General features: G+C 49.7%; 2 protein-coding genes across 2 annotated transcripts in view; one reads left to right on the top strand and one right to left on the bottom strand.

Moving 5' to 3' along the window:
• The window catches only part of MPP3 (membrane palmitoylated protein 3), a 34,076-nt gene extending 26,626 nt beyond the window's left edge, over positions 1 to 7,450 (bottom strand). The window contains exon 1 of the mRNA XM_032449392.1: positions 7,112 to 7,450. The gene's annotated coding sequence lies outside the window, so the exon portion shown is untranslated. The remainder of the gene's footprint in view (positions 1 to 7,111) is intronic.
• LOC107325172 (G protein-activated inward rectifier potassium channel 1-like) lies at positions 2,517 to 10,097 on the top strand. Its single transcript, XM_015885763.2, is given in 4 exon segments — positions 2,517 to 2,640; positions 2,642 to 3,490; positions 7,450 to 7,666; positions 7,990 to 10,097. Coding segments are annotated over 4 exon segments (1,626 nt in total). The 5' UTR covers positions 2,517 to 2,556; the 3' UTR covers positions 8,466 to 10,097.
• The last annotated feature ends 15,094 nt before the right edge of the window (positions 10,098 to 25,191 follow it).

Here is a 25,191-nt window from a genome sequence, read left to right as displayed (position 1 = left end):
CTCCCCAGAGCCTTCTCTTCTCCAAGCTAAACAAGCTCAGTTCCCTCAACCTTTCCTCACAGGAGAGGTGCTCCAGCCCTCTGATTATCAAGACAACACATTTATTTAATTAACTTTCAAGGTTCTTTCTACTACGTATTGCTTTGGAGAAATAAACACATTCCATCCTCTATCCTTCACTACATGCCGGAATAAATATACACCCAATGCATTCATTGGCTCATTTAGTAATCCATTTCACTTGACACGTACTTAATTCTCTGGTTATCAATAAAGGCAACTTTAATTGCCTGCTCTGTCTTTATGAGAACACACGCCTCCCCCAGCCACACTTTATTGAGCACCAAAAACAAAGCAAACAAACTTATCTTCCATACTCTTAGTCAAAAAGCATTCTGCTCATAAACCTGGAAAACTCCTTTAACATCTCTAAAACCCAACAGAGAACTCTGGGCCACCATATTGCTTGTTATAATGGAATTTTCTCCCAAGGGGTGATCCCATCCTCTGTAAAACCCCACCAGGCTGTGCTGCTGGGCTGAATGCTTAGAGGAAGGACATGCATCCCATGCCCAATAATTAATCACTAGTGTTCTCCTCAAGGCACTAAACTCAACCCCAGGCACTTGGCACGTTGCAAGGGAGGCTCAAAAACCAAAGTGCCCCTTTAAACTCACGGTGTGCATCTTTTTGCCTACAATCCCCCACCTTTAACCTTAACTCCTTTTGCACAGCACCCCGGCCCAAGCAGTACGAGGCCTGGAGCCCATTCATCCACAGCGATGCTCTGCGCTGTCACACCCCGCTACCTGCGGGAAGGAACCTGCTGCGGTTCACCCTACAACAGCAGGTTTCTGTAATCTATAGGGCCGAGTAGGGGGGAGGGCAGCTCATGCCAGAACACAGACTGAAAGCGTTCAGAGCGGACCGCAGCTACAACACAGCACAGCTCCATCCCGCACAGCCCAGCTCCATCCCCGCATCCCTATACCCTCATACTGCCCCGCATCTCATAAGCCCATCCCCGTTCGCCAGCAAAATGGCGTCTCCGCGGTCCCGCAGCATCAATCGCAGCTGTATCCGTTACCTGCGATGCGGGAGCGATGCCCCGCGTTGCGCTGCACTGCGCTGCCCGTCCCGGCGGAGCAGCTCCCGGTATCCGCCTCCTGCAGCCCGATGCCGGCCGCGCTCATGCGCTCCGAGAGCAGCTTAACGCACCGCCCTCATCCCCTCCCCCGAGCTGCCGGTGGAAAAGGCCCTCATAATAAAGGGGGGGGTTGAATATCCCCATAGAAAAAGACCCCACCTCCTCCCTGGGCAGCCCCGACGATGCTACTTATTGTAAAGAAGTTTTTTCCTCATGTTTATATGGAACCTCCTGCGTTCCGGCTTGCACCCCTTGTCCTGTCATTGGATGGCACTGAGAAGAGCCCGGCTCCATCCTCCTGACATACATCCTTTATATATTTATATACATTAATGAGGCCGCCCTTAATTCGCCTCTGAGCTAAAGAGCCCCAGCTCTCTCCTAAGATGCTCCACTCCATCATCTCTGTCCTTGAACCAAGGGGCTCAAAACTGGATGCAATATTCCAGATGTGGTCTCACCAGGGCAAAGCAGAGAGGGAGGAGAACCTCTCTCGCCCTACTAACCACAGCCCTGCTAATACACCCCAGGATGAGAAAGAAAAGCATTGATATCCCCAATGGCTGAAGAATCATTAAACCATCAGGGCTGATGTGTTTTGTTCTTGTGTATTGCTCGTGTATCAGCTTGAGAGGTTTGGGGTATTTCTGTTGTCCTTTAAGGAGATGAGTGATGGAAGAGCGAGAGAACAAGAAATGAAATGCAGATGCTGTTCCTGGGTTAAGATGCAACAAACAGGCTCCTATTGTTTGCAAACATCTTAAAGATCCTTCTGCAGCACATGGTGCAAATACTGATGCTAAACTCTGCACACACCAATGGCTTATTCAGTTCCTGAGCTAGAACTGAAGCAACACACATTTAATAGTGATTCCAGGCTGTTTACTAAAATTAAAGGCCACTATTTTGTAAGGAGAATGATGTGCCAAAAATTAGGTGTTGGAATGAATGACTTGAATCACGGCGCTGCTCTTATGTAACTGAGAATTAAAACACTGATTATTTTTTGAGGGGGAAAAAAAAACATCCATATTTTAACTATTAATATGTTGGGCAATAAAAATCAGCAGCCTGGCCTCAATTAGAGCTTCTAACACAATTAATAACTGCCAATTTCGGATCTTTTCTGTCCATTAAAAAACATGAGAACTGCATTAAAATCACTTAAGCTCTTAGGGAGCTTTTTCTGAACAGCATCTCTGCTAATTGGGCCATAAACACAATTGCACAACTGGTAGATGTAATTACTATCTAATTCTGATAGATAAGCCCTCGTTTGCCTTTGGAATCTTTTGTTTTCTTTTCAACTCAGGCTAAGCATTAGCGTGTTCGCATCCCTTTAAATGCTGACCTATTTCAGGAATTCCCTTTAAAATCCCGGCGCTGCCGGCAGCACGGCCTCTCGGCGGATGCCTGGCTGCCGCTCCCGTCATTATTCTCACTCCCGGCTGCTAAAGCTAGAGACGAGCTCGGGATATAGCAAAGCACCGGCTGCGTGGACCGAATCAAGGCTGCCAGACGCTGGGGTGGTGGTGGGGGGGAACCTCGCTGCCATCCAGATCCCCCGGGACTCAACCAGCTCCGCTCCGCCCCGCTGCCGCCCACCGGCCCGGCTCTCCCGTCGGCTGCGGGCAGCGCTGGCGGCGGCTCCGGCTCAACGGGAATCCCTGCATCCCACATCAAAGCGAGGGTATGGCTGCGGTGAGGAGGAAGTTTGGTGATGAGTACCAGGCTGTGGGCCCGGCTGCTGTTGGTGGTCGCAGAGAGAGGCAGCGTTTTGTGGATAAGAACGGGCGTTGCAATGTACAACATGGGAACCTGGGAGGTGAGAGCAGCCGTTACCTCTCCGACCTCTTCACTACGCTGGTGGATCTCAAGTGGCGTTGGAATCTGCTCATCTTCTTGCTGACCTACACGGTTGCTTGGCTGGTCATGGCCTCCATGTGGTGGGGGATTGCCTACCTGCGAGGTGACCTGCATCGGGCTCATGATGACACCTACAGTCCTTGCGTGGCCAACGTGTACAACTTTCCCTCCGCCTTCCTCTTCTTCATCGAGACCGAGGCCACCATCGGCTACGGCTACCGCTACATCACGGACAAATGCCCCGAGGGCATCATCCTCTTCCTCTTCCAGTCCATCCTGGGCTCCATCGTCGACGCGTTCCTCATTGGCTGCATGTTCATCAAGATGTCACAGCCCAAGAAGAGAGCTGAGACCCTCATGTTCAGCCGTGCCGCAGTCGTCTCGCAGCGGGACGGCAAGCTCACCCTCATGTTCCGCGTGGGGAACCTCCGCAACAGCCATATGGTTTCTGCCCAGATCCGTTGCAAGCTGATCAAGGTGAGGCCCCAGAGTGACGGCAGGAAGGATGAGGCTGCAGGTTGTGGTGGGAGAGGATGGGTCAAGAGAAACCACTTGTCCCAAGAGAAACCAAGCTGCCCCGACCCCCTTTTCTTGTCCATTGTGGGGCTTTCACTTGTAGCTCCTTACCCCTTGGGTCTCGCCTGTGGCCTTCCAGCATTGCAGAGGGTTTGTGCATGAGCTTGAGTGGAAAAGCCCTTTGATTTTCACCGCTATTTATTAAGCACCGACAAGGGTCAGTATAATTCAGAATGCAAAAAAAGAACCGGAACTCAAACACAGCGAATAGATAAACAAACAAATAGAGGAGGCAGAACCGTTTGGCAGCCATGGGAGTCCTCAGACACAGTGGGCAAGAATAGAATGGGAGGAAAATACTGTGTGGTTGAGTGGCGTGTTGAGAGGAAGCAACAGAACAGCTCGGAGCAGCTGTGTCTTGTCACAGGGGCATGCCTGATGGGCTGCATCAGCAGCTGAATCCTGGTGGTTATGTTAATTTCAGAATATGAATGTCATAAATGTTTCATGTTCTCTATGGTAATCCTCTTTTTGGAGCAACTGCTTGGTCATTTTAATGCAGAAACGAGCCTGATACAGTAGCTGATAAGAGAATGGTAAATGAGAAGGGCTGCTTTACCTCTGCTTTGTGCTGAATGCTTGACTTAGCTGCTAATTTTTTCTTGTCAAGGAATTCCTTTTAAAATGGAGCTCTGCTAGGATTCAAAATGCGGTTGGATTTGTACATGGAAATGAATTGCTGAGAATTACAATGGAGCAATTTTGGTAGGAATCAGAAAGTCAGAGAATCCATTATTTTTGCTGATTTCTAGCATCGAAAATGATCAGAAATCCTCCTCTGGAGTATTTATTTCTGGCCATCATCCAAGATGGAATGCAAGCCAAAGCAGAACAGGAGCAGTGTCACAGCTGTGATTTTACACTGATGGCAATGCACTGTAAACTTCGTTTGAAATGACACACCAAACACACAGCCTGGTGCACCGTTTGCTAATAATTCTATTGCTGCACAATGTCGGTTTATAGAGAAAACAGAAGGGCATTTGATAAGGACTGATCCATACAATAGTTGTTTCACAGATTAAGCAGTGAATCCCTGAGTAATACCTGAGCTCTGATAAACGATCACTGTGTCCATGATTTGTCTTCAAGCTTCTTGGTGACCTTTGGCAAATCAAAGCTGTTGCCACAAGGATATTTACAAGTAAATGTGCGTTAGCTGCACCCTCAGTCCTCATGGCAAGGAGTGTTTTCTAGCCCTTAGTAGCCCTCAGTCTTCTAAATCCTCACCAGTTTGTCGAGGTGCCCTTTGAACTGGACACGCTGTCCCAGCAGAGGCAGCAGCTGTTCCAGCAGCAGATGAATTTACATCAGCTGCTTTGCAGCAGCTTCCTTTGTGCATCCTGTAAGCCTACGGTGAATGTGATGTAACTCACAAACCATTTCTCTGTAGCAAGTCCTGCCTGTTTTGTGCTTTGTGCTTTTGGCTCTGCTTCCTGCAGTGCTGCTGACAGCTGATCTTGCTACACTTCTGCGCTGGATTAGATAGCAAGATGTTTACTTGTGTCACAGTGAAACAATGTGAAAGAGTATGTCTTGCCATTGAGATAGGAGCCACATTTAGTCCTAAGTTTAATGTTTCAGCGGGACCAATGGAGGACTTAGCTTTGGGTTTTTTCTTAGCTGTGAGGCAAATAACCTTTGGTGCTACTCACGTAGACCTTCAGTGCAACTCACGTAGACCTTTGGATTTCCCATCTCTTGCCACATTAAAAATCAAAGTTGGGGCACTGCTAACCATTTGCGCCCTGGTTCAAGCGTGTATTAACCTGTGAAAGTTATGTGGCTATGTGGGAGGTCAAAATAAAGACTCTCAGGTGTCCCTTTCAAACATACTGCTGGCAGTTTACAGTCCTGTACCATATTCTGTGCTCCTCTGCGTACAGCTGTGTGCAACAAAGGCTGATGGCTGGAAGACTTAAGACATCAGAGCTATGAAACTCTTTGTTTAGGATCATTTCTTTTTACTTAACAAATAAGCTGCTTTTCAAAATTCTCTGTGCTCTGCATAAATCAGTCCCTTGTGCAGGTGCTAAAATACCTGAAGCACAACCTTTTGCTTTCTCCCAGATCTGTTACCTCTAATCATCCTCACCAGATTTGTTTACTTCAATCAAATCAACTCAATAGACTTTTCCCCAGAGAAAAATTGTTTGCAGATGAAAACAGCTCATTCAGGCAGCGATTTGTGCAAATATGCACGTCTTTGGTAACAGCATTCGATAAAACTTTGGGGAGATTTGAGGCTCACATGTGGTTCATACAGTTCATGTTGAGCCTTGTTGCCTTGGAGCAAAGATCATACGCTGCCAGCTGAGTTGTGCACCTGCTGAACAGTAGCCAAGCAACAAAAACAGCAGTGTTGTCTGCAGCTTGGTTCTGCAGCTATCTTCAAAAGCAGACAAGGGATATTTTTGCAGTAGTTTGATTACACCTTTGCATGTCACAATCACTAAGTAGCGGGGAGGTGATCCCTTTTATTTCCTAGCACTCTATTTTACCTTTCAAAGCACTACTAATACTTGAGAACATTTTTTGTACAAGCATTCAGCTGGTATTTCCCTTGTCCTTCACAGCGGTGCAGAAACCATCTTTTACCTAATGGAGAACTTTGCCTATTTAGATAGGAATAAATATATCTAAGCAGAAAGCCAGACACAGATCAGATAAATAAAGCAATGCATTGTATTCAGAAAGGCTCAGTACTCCACCAGCTATCTAAACTGGTTATGGAAACACAGTCAGTGCCAGGCCATTAGATATTCAGCAAGTAAATCAGAGAGACAATCTCAAGGTACTTTTGTTGCTTAGGAGTTGTTGTTAAAGACAGAAACTTTCTTTTCTTCCAAGAAAACCCATTAGATTGGAATCAACAGCAAAATTGCTTGCTTCAGCTTGCTCCCTATCACAAACGAATGGAGTTTCCACATAATGGAACCAACACGTTTATCAAAACAAATAGAACAAACTAGTAACTGTGTAATTTTCTATCATTCATGATCAACAATAAGGTTTTCAAACAGTTACCTGCTTTCTAATCAAGCAATAAAACAGGATTTTAAATAGTCTCTGCAAAGCTTTAGTTGTTACAATCAGTTTCCAGCAGTGACCTTTAAAGCCATCAGTGGAGGACCTGCCTGGTCAACTGCTGCACCTTCTCAGTTGTGTTCTGAATGCTAGGAAGGCTTGAGGGAGCTAGGAAAAAAAAAACCAAACACCTACCCCATCAGCAATTTTTAATGGACCAATGAAATGATGTAAATACAAATGGAGAACTTAGCTGAATATGGACCATAAGAAATACCATGTGGTACGTAGTAATTGGACAGGGATGCATCATTAGCATTATCATCAGTAACACTGATTTGAACAATTTTGTGCAAATGTGACTCACCAGATGTGCTTTGCAATTACTCTGATGCTTACTTTAAAGTCTTTTAAGAATGTACATTGCAGTTTCTGCAGAACAAAACATAAAAATACTGCAACGTGAATCCAAACAATTCATTAAAACACGCCTACCTTGTTGATTCTGTTCACACCAATGGGAACTTGTGCTGCAAGACGTCCACAACAAGTATCTGTCATAAGGAGTAAAGTGGGGTACCTGATGTTATTGTCAGTGATTTGTAAAATATATATAATGTCGTAATAGTTTGTAGATGATGATGAGATCTGGTGGCATGATGTCAACACCAGTTATATGTATCAACTTCGTATACATAGCACTGCTTATATCTCTACATGATGACCTAATACAGAGTCAAGAATGTTACCAGAGAGGCAGGTTTAAACTTCATTGCATTGCTCCTTATATTTGGCTTCACACAGTGCTTAATGAACTGTATTTCCATCTCTAGTCCCGACAGACACCAGAGGGGGAGTTTCTGCCGCTAGACCAATGTGAGCTGGATGTTGGATTTGGAACAGGAGCTGACCAGCTGTTCTTAGTTTCTCCATTAACCATCTGTCATGAAATTAACTCAAAGAGCCCCTTTTTCTGTCTCTCACAAAGATCGCTAAGAAGCGAGCAATTTGAAATAGTTGTCATCCTTGAAGGAATTGTTGAGACTACAGGTAAGACACTGTAACATGGCAACGTGTGCTCTAATTGTTCGTCTTTGTCTTCAGTCTTGGCAGTTGTTGATCCTTGCATGCTCTGTAACATCCCATCATAAGCTACCAACCTTCATTGGCCTCCACCGTGCCAAAGGAGACCTCTCCTTACCATAGAGCTCTGCGCTACTGATGCAATACATTTAAGAAGAGACACTGCCAGTTCCTAGCCAGCCTCTGCAGGCACGTAGAGGAGTACAGCATTCTCATGTGACTCCTGTCTTAAGGAGTACCATTGGTGTAACTTATGTTACAATGTCATCCTCTTGTCTCTGTCTCCACAGGAATGACATGTCAAGCTAGGACCTCATATACAGAAGATGAAGTTCTCTGGGGTCACAGATTCCTCCCAGTGATGTCCCTTGAAGATGGCTTTTTCCGTGTTGATTATTCGCAGTTTCATGCTACATTTGAAGTCCCCACTCCTCCTTACAGCGTCAAAGAGCAAGAAGAAAACCTGTCTCTGTCATCCTCTTGGAATAGTCCTGTTGACAACAAAAGCAGAAAAGAAAAGGTTTGTTCACTGGACTGTATTGATATTGCAGAAGAAAAAAACAAACTCCCTTTTAAACTTCAGAAGATCAGCTCAAGAAAGGAAGACCTTCCCAAAAGAGTCCTCAGAATGAGTTCCAGTAACACAGGGAAGACTTGCAGTACTGGGGACCTCCTGAATATTCAAGAGATGAGTTCCATGTCCAATGGTGAAGATGGTGATGACAGGATACAATTGAAAGCCTTAAAAATGAATGCTGAAGCCTAGACTCAGTCCAGAAGATGCCTAGAAGTATGTGTGCTCTAAAGATGAAATTGGAAGATAATCTGCCTGCCAAACTGCAAAATAAACTCTGATCGCCTCCCTTAAGAGCAGAAGCATATGAGTCATTGTTTATAAACAGCATTCAAGACTGCTGACCTGAAAGAGTTTTCTTATAGTAATGAAATAATTTGGTTTTCCTACTTTCTGGAAGGATGATCCCTTTTGTGTACAGATCTAATTTAGCCTAATAGAAATTTAAGATGCAGTAAGTTTAGACTGATGTGCCAAAGAGGTCCCTGCCCTGATATCATTTAGCAGCATGCTCATTGCAAATCACCATTGTCTTCCATACTTGTAGATGCTTTATCATGAAGCATGGACCGAGTCCTTGGATGGGTCACTCTCTGGAAAGAATTGAACATTCTCTCAAAGCACTTTTGCTCATAATGGCAGTTTACTTTCAGCTGTTGAACATCTGAGAAGATCATCCCAAGAATAGACAACCTTCCCTATAGAAATGACCAAAAAAGATGTCAGTGAAGATTTGCACCTCAAGTGCTGGCATTCAGTACCTCTTTAAAGTGTTACACAGAGTTTTCTATATGACTTGCTTGAATGAGAGGGAGAAATACTCTTCTCGTTTTAAAGCTGAAGAACTGAAACTGCTTGCCTTACTGAATGTCAGGATATAGTAAGAACTGGAATCCAACTCAATCCCAGCACAAGAAGGAATCTGAGCAGCTGCAGTGGTTCCAGAGGAGAGCTGTGAAGATGACCAAAGGCCTGGAGCACATCTCCTGTGAAGAAAGGCTGAGGTGGCCGGGCTTGTTAAGGTTAGGGTAGGCTCCAGGAAGACCTCATTGTGGTATTCCCATACTTGAAAGCTTATAAACAGGAGAATGACTGACATTTTACACAGTCTAACAGTGATAGGACAAGGAGAGGTGGCTGTAAACTAAACGAGGGGAAATTTAGGATGGATGAGAGAAGGAAATTCTTTGCACAGAGGGGAACGAGGCTCTAGCACTGCTGCCCAGAGAAGCATGGGAAGTCCCCAAAGCCAGACTGGATGGGGTTCTGGGCAGCCTGATCTGCTGGGGGGCAGCAGCTCATGGCCCAGGGTTGGAGCCTGATGATCCTTAAGGTCTCTTCCACCCCAATCATTCTATGATTCTTAACCATAAGTGGTTCATCACTCCCAGCACAACCCCATTCTACAGCCCTCCTCTATATGCAAAAACAGCCATTTTTTCTCCCAGCTTTTTGGGTGGCTCCATCCCACACAGAGGGCACTCAAGAACGATCCCATCTGCTCTCAATGGGCAGGGCAACATAAAGGGATGACTGCAGCCCTGTGCTGTGATGGGTGAATGGAGCCACCCCCACAGGGCCTGGATAACTCACTATCACTTTGCTTTTGGTCTCCTAAATTCAATTTCAAGCTTCAAACTCGCATTTTGCACAGCTGTGGCCGTCTGTGGTGGTTTCCCTTCCCCTCCCCTCAAACCTTCACCATTAAATACGTGCTGAAATCTGTGTTTTTTTACACATTTAAACGTACCACGCTGGGATAGTTAACTCACCCCCCAGAACATCCAGAACCGATATACAATAAAATCACATTCAACTTCGGGGCCTCGAGCGTTCTTGTGTCAGTCAAAGAGACGTCGAACACTTCGCTTCTCACACAGCTCCGCTCCAGCGCTGCCCTCTGCTGCCCGAACTGAGGTGAAGCAATGGCGGCCCCTCGGCCTCACAGACCGCGGCTCTGCGCATGCGCTAAACCACCGCTCGGCCCGCCATATACCCGGCCCTACTTCCGCTTCCGGCCTCCTGAGTGCTACGCATGCGCATTGCTGCGCCAGTGTAGGCCGCGCGTCAGCTGGGCGAAAGACGCATGCGCAATGAGGCTCCACGCATGCGCACTGCTCCTTGCTGAGGCTCCCATTAAGCACCCGGAGCCGCAGCGCTGTAATCCTCCAATCAGGAGCTGGGAGATGTAGTCTTCCGGAAGCGTCAGCCATGTTGGGACGCGTTGCATGCTGGGATTGGTAGTATTTCAGCACCACGCTGCCTGGCGGCCATGATGGTTGTGGGGGGTGTAAGTCTCCTCCCTTCAGCAGCGCTTTGCCCCAGGATTTATTTGTCCTTATTATCACTCTGCATTGCTGCACCTCATTAAATGCCTTCCTAACCGGTGACAAAGCCACTATAGACACCACAATACTTGGTGGGGTTCACACAGGGCACAATAAAGGCATTGAACTCAGGTTTTATGGACATCCCTCCAGCCAGGATGGCTTTACACCATGCATCCATGATAGACACGTTCCCTATTGCAGATTACACTTCTCCATTCCCTTTCCCTCTATGTGCAAAACAAGCATTTCCCATAGAGGGAAAACAACACATGAAGATGGTAATAAATGGGGAAGGTCCCACAAACCACAGCATTGGGGCGATGTTGGCTGATGAACTGGCATCACTTGTCCTCAGAGTCCCCCCTAAATCACAGCGGGGCCATCCAGATCCCCCATGGGATCTCATGGATCCCATTTATGGGACCCCCCCCCCCTCTCCATGGTTGGTGACACTCATAGGATCAAGGCTCAGAGGCAGCTTTCAAATCTGGGGCTAAACTGGAGGAAAATGGGCCCTTTGTGCAGGGAACAGCCCGAGGGCACTTCAGGCAGGGTGACACTAGCAGCACCAGCTGATGTGCTGCTTTATGGTGTTGGGGACGCAGCACGTCTCCCATTGTCCCTGATCCAACCTCAGAATTCAGGGGGATGAAAGTAAGTCTGAGTTCTCCCAGTAGGGATAAGGAATTACATCTCCGGAGTTGGGATGGAGGCTCTGTGTTGTGGAAGGTTAAAAGTTCTGTGTTCTTCTGCATATTTTGAAGCTCTGCATCTCAAGCCCAGCGCAACTCAGTGGGAAAATCCACGCTCATTGCAAAAACACAACCTGAAATGGCTGATAGATATAAAAACCATCCGGCATCATCAGCCCTGAGCCACGATTGGCGCATGGGACAGGATAGGATCTGAAAGCCATCACAGAACACAACAGCTGCACTAAACCCCCACAGACCTCCTGCTCACTGCCGGAAAAGCAGCGTTTCCTCTCCGCAAAGCAGCCAGAAGCGTTTGACACCTCTCTGCACCCCAGGGATTGATGTGAACGAGGCCATGGAGCTTCGTACTGCAGCAGCACGGCTTTCAATCCCACGAACAGGCAGCAAAGGCAGCGTTGCCTTTTCCCAGGGCTGCAAGCTGTCACCTTCATTGGAGCCTTTAACGCTGCTGCAGCCATCCACTGTATTTTAGGGGAACATTCCTCCACAGGGCAAAACCTCAGTAAGCCAAGATGCCAGTTCAGGCTGCAAGAAGTGGCTCATTGTCCTCCAGCGATGCGGCCAGGGTGATGTCAGGAACAAAAAGCTTCCTCTTGTGCAGCCTCCGAAGCATCCCCCAGCCTTGAGTGCTCCCAGAAATAAAATATGTATGGCATGAGATGTGCAAAACGCCGGAGAATTCAAGTTCCATCAGCCAACAGCCCCAGGGATGTGCATCCAAAGCTGCTACGGTCCAGCCCTAAACCTCACAGCCAAAAAACCACCAAGCAGAGAGCGTTTGTGCACGATGACATCTCTTTTGTTTCCTGTTTTCCTCATTCTTTTTAACCCTGAACCACCTCCATTTCCACACGTGTTTTGTTGCTGTTGTTTCGTGACATCCTTCAAATGAGAGAATTGCTTTACAGCAGAAATTCAGTTTTTCCAACCCAAAAACATGCTTTTGGCTTGCACACAGCAGGACAGGGCTCAGGCTGCTACCGCATTCCTCCTGCCCAGACCCGTGCCCAAGCAGATCCAAGCCCCACACAGGGCATGTAACCCAGTTAATCTCAATGAGCATTTAAATCAAATTAGTTAAACTACATTAAACCCCTGTGAGGACACGGTTCAGAGTGGAAACGGCCTTAATGTGATTTCAGCTGACTTCCCTGCCACAATTTGCAAGTCAGAGAAATCGAGTTAAAGGCTGTTTTCATTCTGAACTCTGTCCACACAGGGCTTTAATGCAGTTTAATTAATCTGCTTTAAAATTGAGCCTGTCTTTCATTTGGGCAGCTTCACCTGACTCACCCTGGGGAAGCAAACCCGCCTGGTACAGCTGTGCTGAGTCTGAGGCTGGAAAATCCTGGAGGGTTTGGAGGAAGCTGTGATTATACCTCATCCCAACAGGCAACATTATGGGGGTGAAACCACTTGTAACAGCCACCCATGCAGCTGGAATTGGGAACATTGGGCTTCTCAGAGTCCGGCAGAGCCGCGGGCACCAGGGCCAGGCTGGCTCTGCTGGCCTGGATGCCGCTCTCGATGCTTATCACTGCTTAACAAAGTTTCCTCCTCGGTGGCAGAGAGCAGCAGACTAAAAGCAGCTGCATTAATCCCAGTGCTGCTCCCAGCGAGGCTGTAATGGCTGCTAATTGCCAGCCAGCAGCCCAAGGAAGCTGGGGCTGAGCAAGGGAACGTTTTGACCCTCAAAACCAACAGCCCTGTTATGTTCCCCACACCATCCAACCATTCCCCAGCTACTTCCTCACACCACCCAGCCATTCCCCAGCTCCTTCACCCCCCCAACCTTGGCTGAGAAAAACAGAGAAGGGGAAGGGATGGAGCCCCATCCACATCCCTTTCTATTCATTCCTCATACCCCACAGGGCTGTTCTTTGGGGTCTGCTGCAGATCCTAATACTGGAACACAGGATGTGACCCTGAGCCTCCAGCAATGCTCCCAGCAGCAGGTACCGGGCTCCCAAGCAGCACAATGTGCTGCAAGCAGGATTTATTCCATTGCTTAATTCCCATTTTCTCTGTAAAGGTAAAACGCATTCCCCATAAAGGAGTTCCAATTAAAAGGGAGTTAATGACTTAATGAATCAGAACAAAATCTGCTTGCATTAGCAGTGAACCACTGACCCTCTTCTCATTGTGGCTACCAGCTTTTTAATTGGATACGTTTTTATTTCCTTCCCAACAAATGGACTATTGGCTGAGCATGTGCTCAGTGAGCAAAGGGGATCTGGGAGGGGGAAAGGGGCAGGAAAAACCCAGCCTGGACGGACCCCCCCCTAGCACCCATCCCACAGACTCACCTACCTGAAGCCTCAGCCATACATCAGCTTTTGCTCCTTATCTCCTGCTGGTGAAGATCGCAGCACTGCAGACAAAGGCTTCTATGATGCTCAGAGCTGTGCAAACCTAAAAATGAGGGCCATACACCACCCCAATCACACCCCACACTTACAGCCCCAGGAGGGGCTGAACTCTCCTCCTCATTAGCTCATTAACTGCTCGTTAATTCCCTACCACATGATGAGGAGCATAATGAGAAGTTTTTCCTCTTCCCAAAGCTCAGCACGGTCATCCTCACCTGAAGATGCACACAGGTGCTCGTATCCCAAGCAGCAATACCCTTTGTTTTCCCTTTTGACATCATCTCTTCCCCCATCTATCTGCTGCCCTTCCCAAAGGACTGCACCCACCCAAATGTAGATCAATGTATTGCTGTTCTGCCATTCCCATTATATTCACTGATGGCTGCACTCTGCCCCCACCCCATTGCTGAGGGGCTCTAAAAGCATTTCCATTTCTGCCCCTGTGTTACAGGGAGCACTGCAAGGAGCCGCCCTGTGCTAGCACAGGCATGAGGGTGGGCAAAGGGGTGGGGAAGAAGCCCTGGGTCCCCTTCTGGGGTCTATTTTTGGGTGGTGGAAGCAGCTTTGTTGGGGATGAGGGTGTGCTAGAAGGTCAGGAGCAGTTCCTGGTGTATTGAAAGCAAAACTAAGAGAGCAGAATCTCTGTTTGGAGATGTGGCCAGGCTTTGAGGAGGGCAAAGCTCTCAGTCTAACCTTCTGCTTTCAAACCAGGACCACCACATTCCACCCACTGTGCAGAGCTGGAATCCTCCTGTGCTGGGCTCTTCCTGAACAGGGACAAACCCTGCCCTGTCTCTCTATGCCAGTCACTCACACAATAGCACTTATTCTCACCCCACCACAAGCAGCTGCCCACCCTGCTGTGCCCCCTGGCCTAGGAGCAGGTTCACAACTTGGGGGGGGGGGTCCCAAAGCCCCCATCCCACTGTCAGCAACCAGGCAGAGCTCCGTCTGTTTCCAGGAGAACAACGAGGGGGTCAGGGAGAGGTCTGGGATGTTTTAGTCTTCCTGTAATATCCTTAATTGCTCATTTATTTAGTGCAATTAGTCCCAGGTGCTTGCTGTTGTCTGCGTGACCCCGGTCCCGCCGGGCTGTTCCCAGTGGTCTCATTGATCGCCTCCCGCTGCGGTGACACGTGTGCATGTGTGTGTGCAATCCATTTGTGTGCTTTTTATTCCCTTCTTCCCCAGTGCTGTTCCCCAGCTCTGCCAATGTCGCTTCATCCCTTTGAGCCTGCATCCCCCAAGAGGGACAGGGCAGGGAGTGCTGTGCTGGAGCCCCGAAATGTTGCATCCAGGGGATGCAGGACCAGAAGAGCATCCTCTATGCATCCCCTTTGAGCACCCCACAGCCAGCACAGGGCTGGATCCATTCCACAGCAGCTGGGAGGTGATGGACACAAGGGCCACTCCTGTCACTTGTTAGGAGTCCCTGGAGAAGAGCCTCCCCCCTCTGTCCCTTCCTTTGTAGGAGGCAGAAATGCTATCGCTGAAGGAAACAATCCAATGCTTTGTGGAAGCAGATGTGAAAAGAAACCTCCCCAAAATGCCTGCTGAGGTCAGGCTGGGCTGCCTTTGTCCCGCGGGCAGAGTGCTGGCGCCCCGGGGGGGGACCGCAGCAACCATGGGACCGTGAGTCACTGCCTGGTCCCCAAATGGCAGCGAGGCCTCGTGCTGGGGATGGGAGTTGGATCTGATGATCTCTATGAGTCCCTTCTAACTGAGGGTATTCTATGCTATGTATTCTATGCTGCTGCCATGACCCCTGGCTTGGGTTCTACAGTGGCTCTTGGGGCTCATGTTGGCAGTGGTCATCTCAGCAATGTGCAATAGAATTTTATGGGCTGTTTTGAGACTGGGATTCTCCAAAAGCAAAGAAGTTTCAGCTTGACTTCATGCCTTGCTCTGGGCACAACCGTCCCGAGGGTGAGGCAAAAGGAGGATTTTGGCAGTTGCCATTTGAGTTCCAGCCAAACACCACCTGAACCCTCCCCTTTAACTCCTCGAGCTTCTAAAAGGATTGAGGCTTTCTCTGCCAAATGCTTTTCCATCAGTCCCCAGGCATTACTTCCCTGATGGCTCTGTCCCAGCATCTTCATTCCCCGGCACCGCTAACGACCTGGACCTCTCCGAGACCAATGCTTTCTACTGCTTCTTTCTCCATACACCCAGATCTCAATGCACTTTAATCGTCTGCCAATTGATTCCCCAAATTCCCCACTGACACACATCATGTTTAATTTGCAGATACTGGGAAAGAGGCAGCTCAGGGGCTGTTTCAACCCATCCTTAACTCATCTGCTCTTCCAGATCACAAAGCATAGAGCGAAAGATGCTGAGAAAGCCAATTATGAGCATTTTCATCCCATTCGGCTGAGCCCTCTAAAAGGCTCTTTGTCTGCCTGGGGCTGGGGGACATCCGCTGGGCAGCCCCCGGCTCTGTCCTTCAGCCCTGTGGCAGTTCATGTCCTTGAATCTTCCACCAGAAGCTGAGCTGGCCCCAAAGCAGGGAGAGATCTGGCCCCATATGGGATCTGCAGAGCTCTCATCCAGCTCCAGAGAAGGCACCTTCCCCATTGCTTCCCCTCTGTGCTCTCATTTGCAGGATAATTCCTTGCACAGAGGATGCATCATGCTCAGTACCCCCCCATTTTTGCTTTGCTTTCTGCAGAGCTGAAAATCAGATCTGTGCTCTTCATGGCAAGCCTTGCCCCATGGCAGGGAGCCCCCAGCCCCCCAGCCCTGCCCCTTGGCAGCTTCTCGGGGGGGGGGGAGCCCTGGCAGCAGGGAGCAGAAATAATGAATCCGAGCATGAAACGGAGATGAAAAAAACACTTTGGCTAATGGCTGTGCATGGTGGAAGCTTTGAAGTTTATTGTAGCCAGACTTTCCAGGGCTGAATGGATCCCAAGGGATGGTGTAAAGGGAGGCAGAGCCCTGCAAGGGTCTCGGGAGAGCCCGAATCTCTCAGATCCTCTGGAGACAGCAGCAGGAGATCAACGTCTGTGCTGGAGATGGGCAAGGCAAGGGGAGGCTGTGATGCTGGGGGTGAGCTTGGGTTGTGCCACCTGCATGCACAGGACCCTGAGTGGGGGCTCAGCTGCTGCACAGCCCCCAGCAGAGGCATTTTGGTGTACATCCATTTTGGTATGCAGCCCTCCATCATTGAAGCACTGCTTGGGGAGGGGAATCGGTTCCAGGAGCAGCTTGCACCCATGGCCAAAATCCCTCAGAGCAAGAGCTGGCAGCCACTGGGAGCCAACCAGGCTGGAGTTCATTACCCCGCAATTAGCCCAGAGCTCTGCATTAAGGTCCGAGCTCAGTTTTCAAATTGCTGCTAATTGAGCAATCTGCTGGGCTAATGGCAGAGCCAATGAGAGGAGCTGGGAGTGCAGAATCCATTGCTCGATGTCCCGGACCTGGAGGAGCAGAGTATTGCAGAGCTCAGGGCTGCTGTTCCCGGTGCCTGGAATTGATTTGCAAAAGGGAAGGAAAACAGGGAGAAAGTATTCTTTTATTGCTCGGATGAAGGATTAATTATCCGTGAAGGTGCTCAGGATGGGTGACAGCATGGTGGGGATCAGAAACCCCTTGCTCTGAAGCTGGGACATGGTCACAGCTGTTCAGCACCTCCGCAGCAGAGGGGAAATCCTTAAATCATTGAATTCAATTAAGCCTCGTGCTCTCTGCCAGTTAAGCAGATTGATGGGGAGGACCTCTGCTCTCCCCCTCACCAAGCAGGTGAGGGAGGTAGAATCAGAAGGGAAAGAACCCACAGGATGGCCAAACCCTACCAGGATGACTGGGTGCTCCAGGGACACACTAGGCAGCATTAAGGGCCATCAGCATCCCAATGTCCCCACTCCATGCAAAGCCCCTTGACATGGGGTCACATCCCCAGGCAGTGGCTCGGAAGTCTGTGCTGCAGCAGCTTTGCTCCCTGGGGCCTCAGAATGGATCTTTTATGATGGTTAATAAATATTGAGCTTGTGGCCGTTCCCAACACTGCTTGACAGAGGGTTGGGCAGAGATGGGGATATTTGAGGGTCTGATTGAGATGGTGTGTTGGAGTTAGCACCTCCTTCCTGCTGCCAGAGAACATGTGGATGGTTGGGGTGAGCTGCGTTCTTGCCACAGGCAGCTGCAGGGGAAGGGATGCTCTGTATGGAAAAGAATGGAGCAAAGCTGCTGCTTTTACCCAAATCCCTTCAAGCCCTTAATATCTTTGGGAAACTCTGTTAGCAGCAGATTGCCCCAAACTCTGCAACATTATCCTGGTAGCGTGCATTAATTTGCCGTGATGGAGAGCCCCAGTGAGCCGTGGCTGGCTCTGGTTACTCTGGGGACGTGTTAATGGGAGAGTTCTTTTCCCAAGGTTTTCTGTTTTATGGCAGCTTTGCTGCCCTTGGAGCTTGTGAATGCGGAAGGGGTGAAGGCTGGTCCCTGTGTGGCACTGGGGTTGTATGGCCATGGGGATGGAGCACTGTAGGGATGGCTGCCTGGAGGGGAACGTGCCAGAACTGCTTTCTATTGAGCAGATGGGAACTGCGAGGGTGCATGGCTCTTTTTTCTTTTTTTCCTTTTCTTTTGTAAATTAAATTCAAAAGGGGGAAAAAATAAAAGCAGGCAGGATGGTTTTGTTGAGTTTTGATGTCCCCAGTAGGTGCTGGAAATACAGATTTCATGGGAGTTTCTCAGGAGAGCATCAGCAGGACTCAGTGCTGAGCTGTGCAGCATCGCATCTCAGCTGCCCCTCCCAAAGACCTGAGTGCTGTCAGGGTGCTGTCACCCATCCTGCATGGTGCAGGCATTGCTGTCCTGCAGCAGAGTGCTGTCAGAGCCTGCCTGGGCTCATGGAAGGGCCCCATAACACCGCAGCAGACGGATCAATCACTGCCTCCAGCTCCTCTGTCTGTGCCCTGCAGCCACTGCTTCCCACAATTAATGCAGTTTCTGAGCTGAGCTGCCCAGCACAGGCTGCCATCAGCTGGTTTGCATCTCAACACGGCTGCTGTTTCTGGCAGGGCATAGAGCAGGATGCTGGATATGGGTAAGAATGCTGGATGTGGAGTGGGATGCAGGAGCCAAAGGGAAGCTCCTGCCCCCATCTCCATGCCCACCTCTGTCAGACCACACCAGTGACGGGAGATGAAAGATGCTCCTCACTCCTGGATCAACTCCCAGGGATGTCCCAGGGAAAACTGCTGTGAGAAGATACAGGATAGCAAACCACGACCCAGCTTTGACACAGGGGAGGCTGTACAAAAGATCATTAAAAGCTTTCCAAGCTCCGGCTGGTTAAACAAGCATCAGACAGAAAGGAAACAAGGGATATTTCAGAAATTTGGAGCAAGGAGTAGCTGCTGAGTTGTTTATGCAGCACAATCAAGCCAAGTGCTCAAGCTGATGAGAAAGGACATGACAGTGGATCGTGTTTCCATCCTCAGCAAAGACCTCCAGCCAAAACAAACTGAAATCTCCACATCTAAGCAGCTGAGTTGAGGGCAATGCTTCCTGGTGTTCAAGTGATCCCACACCTCTCAGAAACAAATGGGGAGGAAATGCAGTTTTCTGGTTGTTCTTCTCATTATTCACCTGTGCAGCAGGAGCTGCTCAGCCCTGGGATGTAACAGTGCAGTTCTAGGGCTGTCCCTGAACAAGCTGAGAGTGTTTCTGCACTGGGCTCTGCTCCATCCATCCAGACAAGAACCAGTGTCATGGCAAGAGGCTGCAGCCCATGAGCACCACAGCACCACTGCACCCAAAGCAAGCAGGCACTGTGCCCACCTGGATGATCACCTCTAAGGAAGACCACTGCTGTTCCCAAAGGAAAGGGGTGTGCAAGGAGCAGCCAGCTTTGGTGCCTGCCCTGGGCTGTTGGCTGCACACAGATCCCTCAGCCAGGGATGGAGATGCCTCTTTCATCCTTGGCAACGATTCAGTCTAAGATATAAATTGTCCTCGGAAGATTCCTGTCCCTCTCCATTGACTGGAAGGAGACCAGAGCATCTGCATTATTCATAGGAGCATCTTGGTCTGGTTCCTGCTGTAAAAGTGCAGCTTCACTGCACTCACCAAGCTCCCAGCTTCAGGTTCAGGGCTTACAGGAGGGGCAGAGACCGGACTTGTGCTCATTGCTTCCTCCCAGAACTCAGCAGCACCCCTCCTTCTAACAGGGATCCAATCATCCAAAGAGAGGAGTAGGGAGAGCAGGATGCACCCCCTTGTAACTCCTTTACGTAGCAATGGGGCAAAACTCCAGCATCCAGGCTGCTGCAAAGGAAATGCCAGCCCAGATTTCTTGGAAGGCTCCTGCTTTCTTCCGAGCATCCCTTTGCAGGAAGCACTCAATGAATGAATGAACAAGAGAATGAATGAATGCTCCCTGTGAAATAAAAAAAAAAAGAGCTTCTCTGGCAGATCTGGGTCATCTGGTCAAAGCAAAGGGCTGAGCTGGTTGAATTGCTCCTGTGCATCTCCCATGGCAGGGAAAGATAACAGTGATCCCACCTTGCTCTTGGCTCGCTCTGAAGCAGATCGCTTATGGGGAAGAAAGAAGGGAGACAGCCGGTGCTGCTCAGGGCCATAAATTAACCTCAGGGTTTTCTAATGGGACCCTGATTTATCTCATGCTTCTGTCTGAACTAATTGAGTTCATTCCTCTTGGTGATTCATGCCATGGAAATGGGTTCCAGAGAAAATGGGACCTTGAGCAGCTTCAGCAAATCCCTCTCTTTATTAGCCAGGGAGCCGTAATGCTTTTACAACAAGGAGAGGTTCAGAAGCAGCCGCCTGCCCCCAGCCCATCCATCACTGCCAGCAGCTTCAGCTCAGGTTTCAGCAGGGTTCCGGGTCCATCCCTTGTCCATCTGGGGCTTCACAGGACTTCAGAGGCATCCAGAGGACAGAGTAAGGGATCTGTGCACCCCCCAGCCACTGGAGATGTGGAGGTTGGGGGGGCTGAGCCACCTCTAGGAGGTGACAAATGGAGCCCCCCAACCCCACCCCGAGCTGCTCTCATACTCCAAGTGCCAGAAAACTAACCGGTGCTTTGGATTGACTCCTTGCATCAACACAAGGGATGCTCCGACCTCCAGAGAATAGAATGGGTTGGAAGGAACCTTGAACTTCTCCAAACACCCAACCCCAAAGTTCACCCCTGCCTTGCTCCATCCTCAGTCACATCCTCCTCCACCCACTTCAGCCCATTCCAGCACAAATTCACCCCCGACCCCCCCATACTCAAGCACAGCCCCCAGCCGAGCACGAGCTGCCGACACGTGTGTGTTTGTTGTGCTGTTTGAACGCGGCAGAGAGAACACAGGGGAGAGTTTTGGCGACAGCAGCCGCCGTAATGGTTTGTTTGCTCTCAGCATGTCTCGAGGCTCCCGGGGGAGTCTGCAGCCCGGCATCCTGTGCCTCCTGCCCGGCTCCAGCGAGCATCGGGCTGCTCGGCTCTCAAAGCAAACCGCCTTCGATTTATTAAGATGTTAAAGCATCCTGCAGCAGAGTGGGGCAGAGGGACCTCGTTGAGGCATCCCAACACCTGCAGCTGGGGAGTTCCCATGAAGGTTTAGCATTAAATGGGCACTGCTCCTCCCTGGTGGATTTTCTCCTTGCCCAGGTCAACGCTGCAAACATCCAACCCACGGCAGCTGCATTTCCATCCCTTGTCACGGACCTCATTAAAATCTTTCTAGAAGCCGGGATAAAATTGCATTTACCAATTTCCTCTCTGTCCTCAGCGTTGTTTACTTGGAGAATTCCTGCAGGTCTGAGGGAGAGCTGCATCTCCCGCAGACAGCGCTGCTCATCCCAATCAGATTACTCTGAGACAATTGATCTTCATTCATCTGACCTTTCTAAAGCTCTCACCTGATTTCCAGAGCACAACGTACACTTTCCTTCCTTGGCTCCGGTTTGAGTTTGCAGACCGCCCGGCAGACAGCTGCTAAGTCATAACCCACTGCAAAAAGAGTTCATTTAACCAAACAAAAAAACCCACAATGTGATTGAGACCATAACGCTGAAGGGGCAGAGGCTGACTCTGTGCACGGAGCCGGAGGGGATGGGGCTGGGATCTATGTGGATGCCATAAAGGCAGCAGGCACAGCGCTGGGTCAGCAGCAATCAACTCACGCAGCCCCGCTCCCTGCAGATGCTGCAGGCTTTGTTAGCACGAGCCAGCGGCTGGCTGATTTGCATAAGGAATGAAGGCAGCAATTAGTTTAGCTCATCATCTCAGCAGACTGGGAAATTAGCTCCCTTCTGATTCAATCAGAACTGCTGGGAAGATGCTCTGGAGATGCGTGGAGGCTGGGGCCGACTCAGTGCCAGGCTCAGCACCATGAGACCAGGAACTGCTGTCCCATCCATTCCAGCTCCTCATCAGTGCCCTGAGCTCTTCTACTGCAGCTCAGCCCACACCCTCCTTATTTATGGGCTTAATTTTGCCAGATCCTATAAGAATGAGATATGGAGAGGTCTCACTCCAGGGTGATGTTTCCCCAAGGACAACCCACGATAGCCCCAGGGCTTCACCCTCCCACCTTGGGACACCATCCAGGAGGAGCAGATGCATTTGCCCACATCCTTCACCCCCCTCTTCCCACCCCCTCCCTTAGCAGTAATTCTCCTCAGCGATTTATTCCCTGCAGGAATAGCGATGAGCCTGGAAGGAGCCCCTCTCCCCATTACTCTCCTCACCGTGATGAGCGTTTCGCTGCCAGGCGTTAATCAGAGCCCCTCTCCTGCAGGGAGATGGATGGAAATGCATTTCCCCCAACCACACCACTGCTGTTTAATGCACCCAGCCGAGCCCTGGGAAAGGCCATGGCCGCTCTGGGCCTCCAACTTGCAGTGCTTGCAAAAAGATAGAGCCTGTAGGCTTTCTAGAAAGCTCAAGCAGGGGCAGCATCCCAATAATACTGTGAAAACTCACCCATAAGCAGCACAAGTTCTGCTTTTCTACCTAGAGCAATATCCTCACCCACCCACCATCAAGCCCTTCATTCAGCCCAGCTGGACTGTGCTGTGGGGATTCCCATCTGAGATCACTGGGTGGGGGCTATGACAGACCCCAGCACCTTTCCTAGTTGGAGGAGAAAGCATGGAGAGGGGTCTCCACCAGGTGACACAAAGACTGAAAGCTCCCCAAGTTGCTCCCCAAACCTGGGGATGATGGAGGTGGAAGGAAGCATTTGGAGGTCTGGGATCTGACCATCTGACACCTCAATATGTGGGGGGAGGGGGTCACAGCTGGGCCCCCACCACTCTGCAGGATAACCCCCCCTTTCCCTCCACCCCTCAAAGCCCCCCCAGCTCCCATACATCCTTTCTGGGGGGTTCCCTGTCCCACTTTTGTGCACAGATGCACACAAAAGGAGATGAATGGTGCAGGTGCTGCAGATGGGGTCTTGAAATCAGTTGCCATAGGGATAGTACCTCTCAGCATCAGCTCGGGGCTTCATTTGCAATCTCTGCTTCCATCCTTTATGGTTTATCCTTTGCACTATCTCTGTTAGGAGTCAAATTGAAGTGTGAACCCCCAAATTAACCAAGGTCAACCCTCAACAATGAGCTCTGTAGGGCACCGACGAAAAGCAAGTTTGGGACTGGAGAGACTCCACAGCCAGAGCTTCCCCCCACCTCATAGATCCCAGCCTGGCTCCAAAAAACCCCAAAGTCACCCCAAATCTCAGGGGGAGGCACAGACATCACCTTTTGCCCTTGCTGAAGGCAATGGGAAGGGCTCATCCATCAGCGGGACAGGTCCAGAGGAACCACACAGCAATCAGAGGAACGGGGCCGTCGGGGGTCACTCAAGACCCCCCAGTTAGCTGACATCACCAACAGCATCATTATCCCTGTTAAACAAACCCAGCTCCATGGATCTCTTTGTTTTCCACTGGCTGTTTTGCATTTTAATCAAAACCACAGGGCACAGGGACTGCCTGATACCAAGGGCACTCTGTGTTCCCCTTCCAGTCCTGTGCACTGTGAGTGAGTGAAAAGGGAGAAACCATATAAATTACATGTGTGCATATATTATACCTGAGTTCCTTGTAGGCTAGCCCTGCATCCATGAGATTTTATGACAGGGCAGCATCCATCACATGCAGTGCTTTGGCTGAGTTCATTAGGAATCTGTAATCTGATGGAGTTTATTATCCTAATTAAAGGATTGGAGAAAGCCTGGCAAGGTGAAGAATGCTGCAGTGCTCCCATCACAGCGGTACTTGGAGGAGCTGGGATGCTGTGTGTGATGCTCAGGCTGCTCCCAGCTGCTGCATCCCACTTAGTCCTGATATTGGGAGAAAGGAGTGAGCTGCAGCCCTGCATGAAGGGAACTCACATCCCAGATTTGAGGAAAGCTCAGAGGAAACACACAGAGCAGGGAGAAATGGGAAACAAAGTGAATTTAATGCCATATGGGGCCAGTGTCCCGGGATGCAGGATGAGAGATGGGCAGCAGGGCGGGCAGGGTGATGGATTTTGCTGCTGGGAGAGGGTTGGGGTGGGGATGTGCAGGTGGGCACAGTGGGGTGGGATCCTGAGTGCAGCAGCAAAGGGAGAAAAATGGGAATAACAGCCCCAGGTGGATGTCTGGGCTGCTTCCTGACAGCTGCAAGAAGGAAGGAGCAGCAGCACAGTGCTGTCAGTGCTCTCCATGGGTCAGCTTTGCTGCCTGGAGGCTTGCTGGGTTTTTGGATGAGGGAAGGCAAAGTGGGTGAGTGTGAGGTGGGTAGGGTTGCTGCATGTCCCTGTCCCCATGGCACTGTACTTTGATACGAAGACACACAACAGCCCTATGAATGGCAGAGCACAAAACACTCTGAGCGGTGGACTGGCAGTTCTAGTTTTACCGAGTAATAAACCCAGTGCCAGCATCGCTGAGCACGTGGCAAGGAAGCAGCTTGGCTTCCCAAATACCTGTGAGAGGCAGGGATCATCTCCACTGCTTTATATGTGGGGAAACTGGGGCACAGCAGAGTAAGTATTGTAGCAATGTTTTGAATTTGGCTCGTTGTGATGATAGGAGATGGGAAGAGGGGGGCAAAAATGCCCCTGGATCCTGTCTGGGCTATGTGCAAGCTGCTCAGCAGCTTGGAAAGCATTCTATAATAGTCTAAGGATAGAAGGAATTAAAAGAAAGATCTGCTTTGAAATGAAGTGGGGGGATGTGGAAGGGGAAGGGGATGGGAGAAGAGAAAGGGAAGGAAGAGGAAGGAAATAAGAAGAGAAGGAGAAGGAAAAGGAAGGAAAGGAGAGGAGGAGAGTAGGAAAGAAGGAGAAGAGGGAAAGGGAAAGAAGCCCCATCCTGCCTCATTCTGCTCCTCCAGCCTGCCCTGCTCCATCCTCATCGATGCCATGAAGGATTTGACATTCATTTCCTCCTAATAGCAGAATTCTTGATCCATCAGCAACAAAAGTGAATCAATCAGTTCCCAAAAGCCAGGCTGGTGAGAAGAAAGCCAGCCCTGCCCCTGGCATGTGGAACTAA

Source organism: Coturnix japonica, chromosome 27 (assembly GCF_001577835.2).
Source record: "Coturnix japonica isolate 7356 chromosome 27, Coturnix japonica 2.1, whole genome shotgun sequence".
Lineage (NCBI taxonomy): Eukaryota > Metazoa > Chordata > Aves > Galliformes > Phasianidae > Coturnix > Coturnix japonica.
The sequence above is the reverse complement of the archived record's forward strand: the minus strand, read 5'-3'. Positions and strand labels throughout refer to the sequence as shown.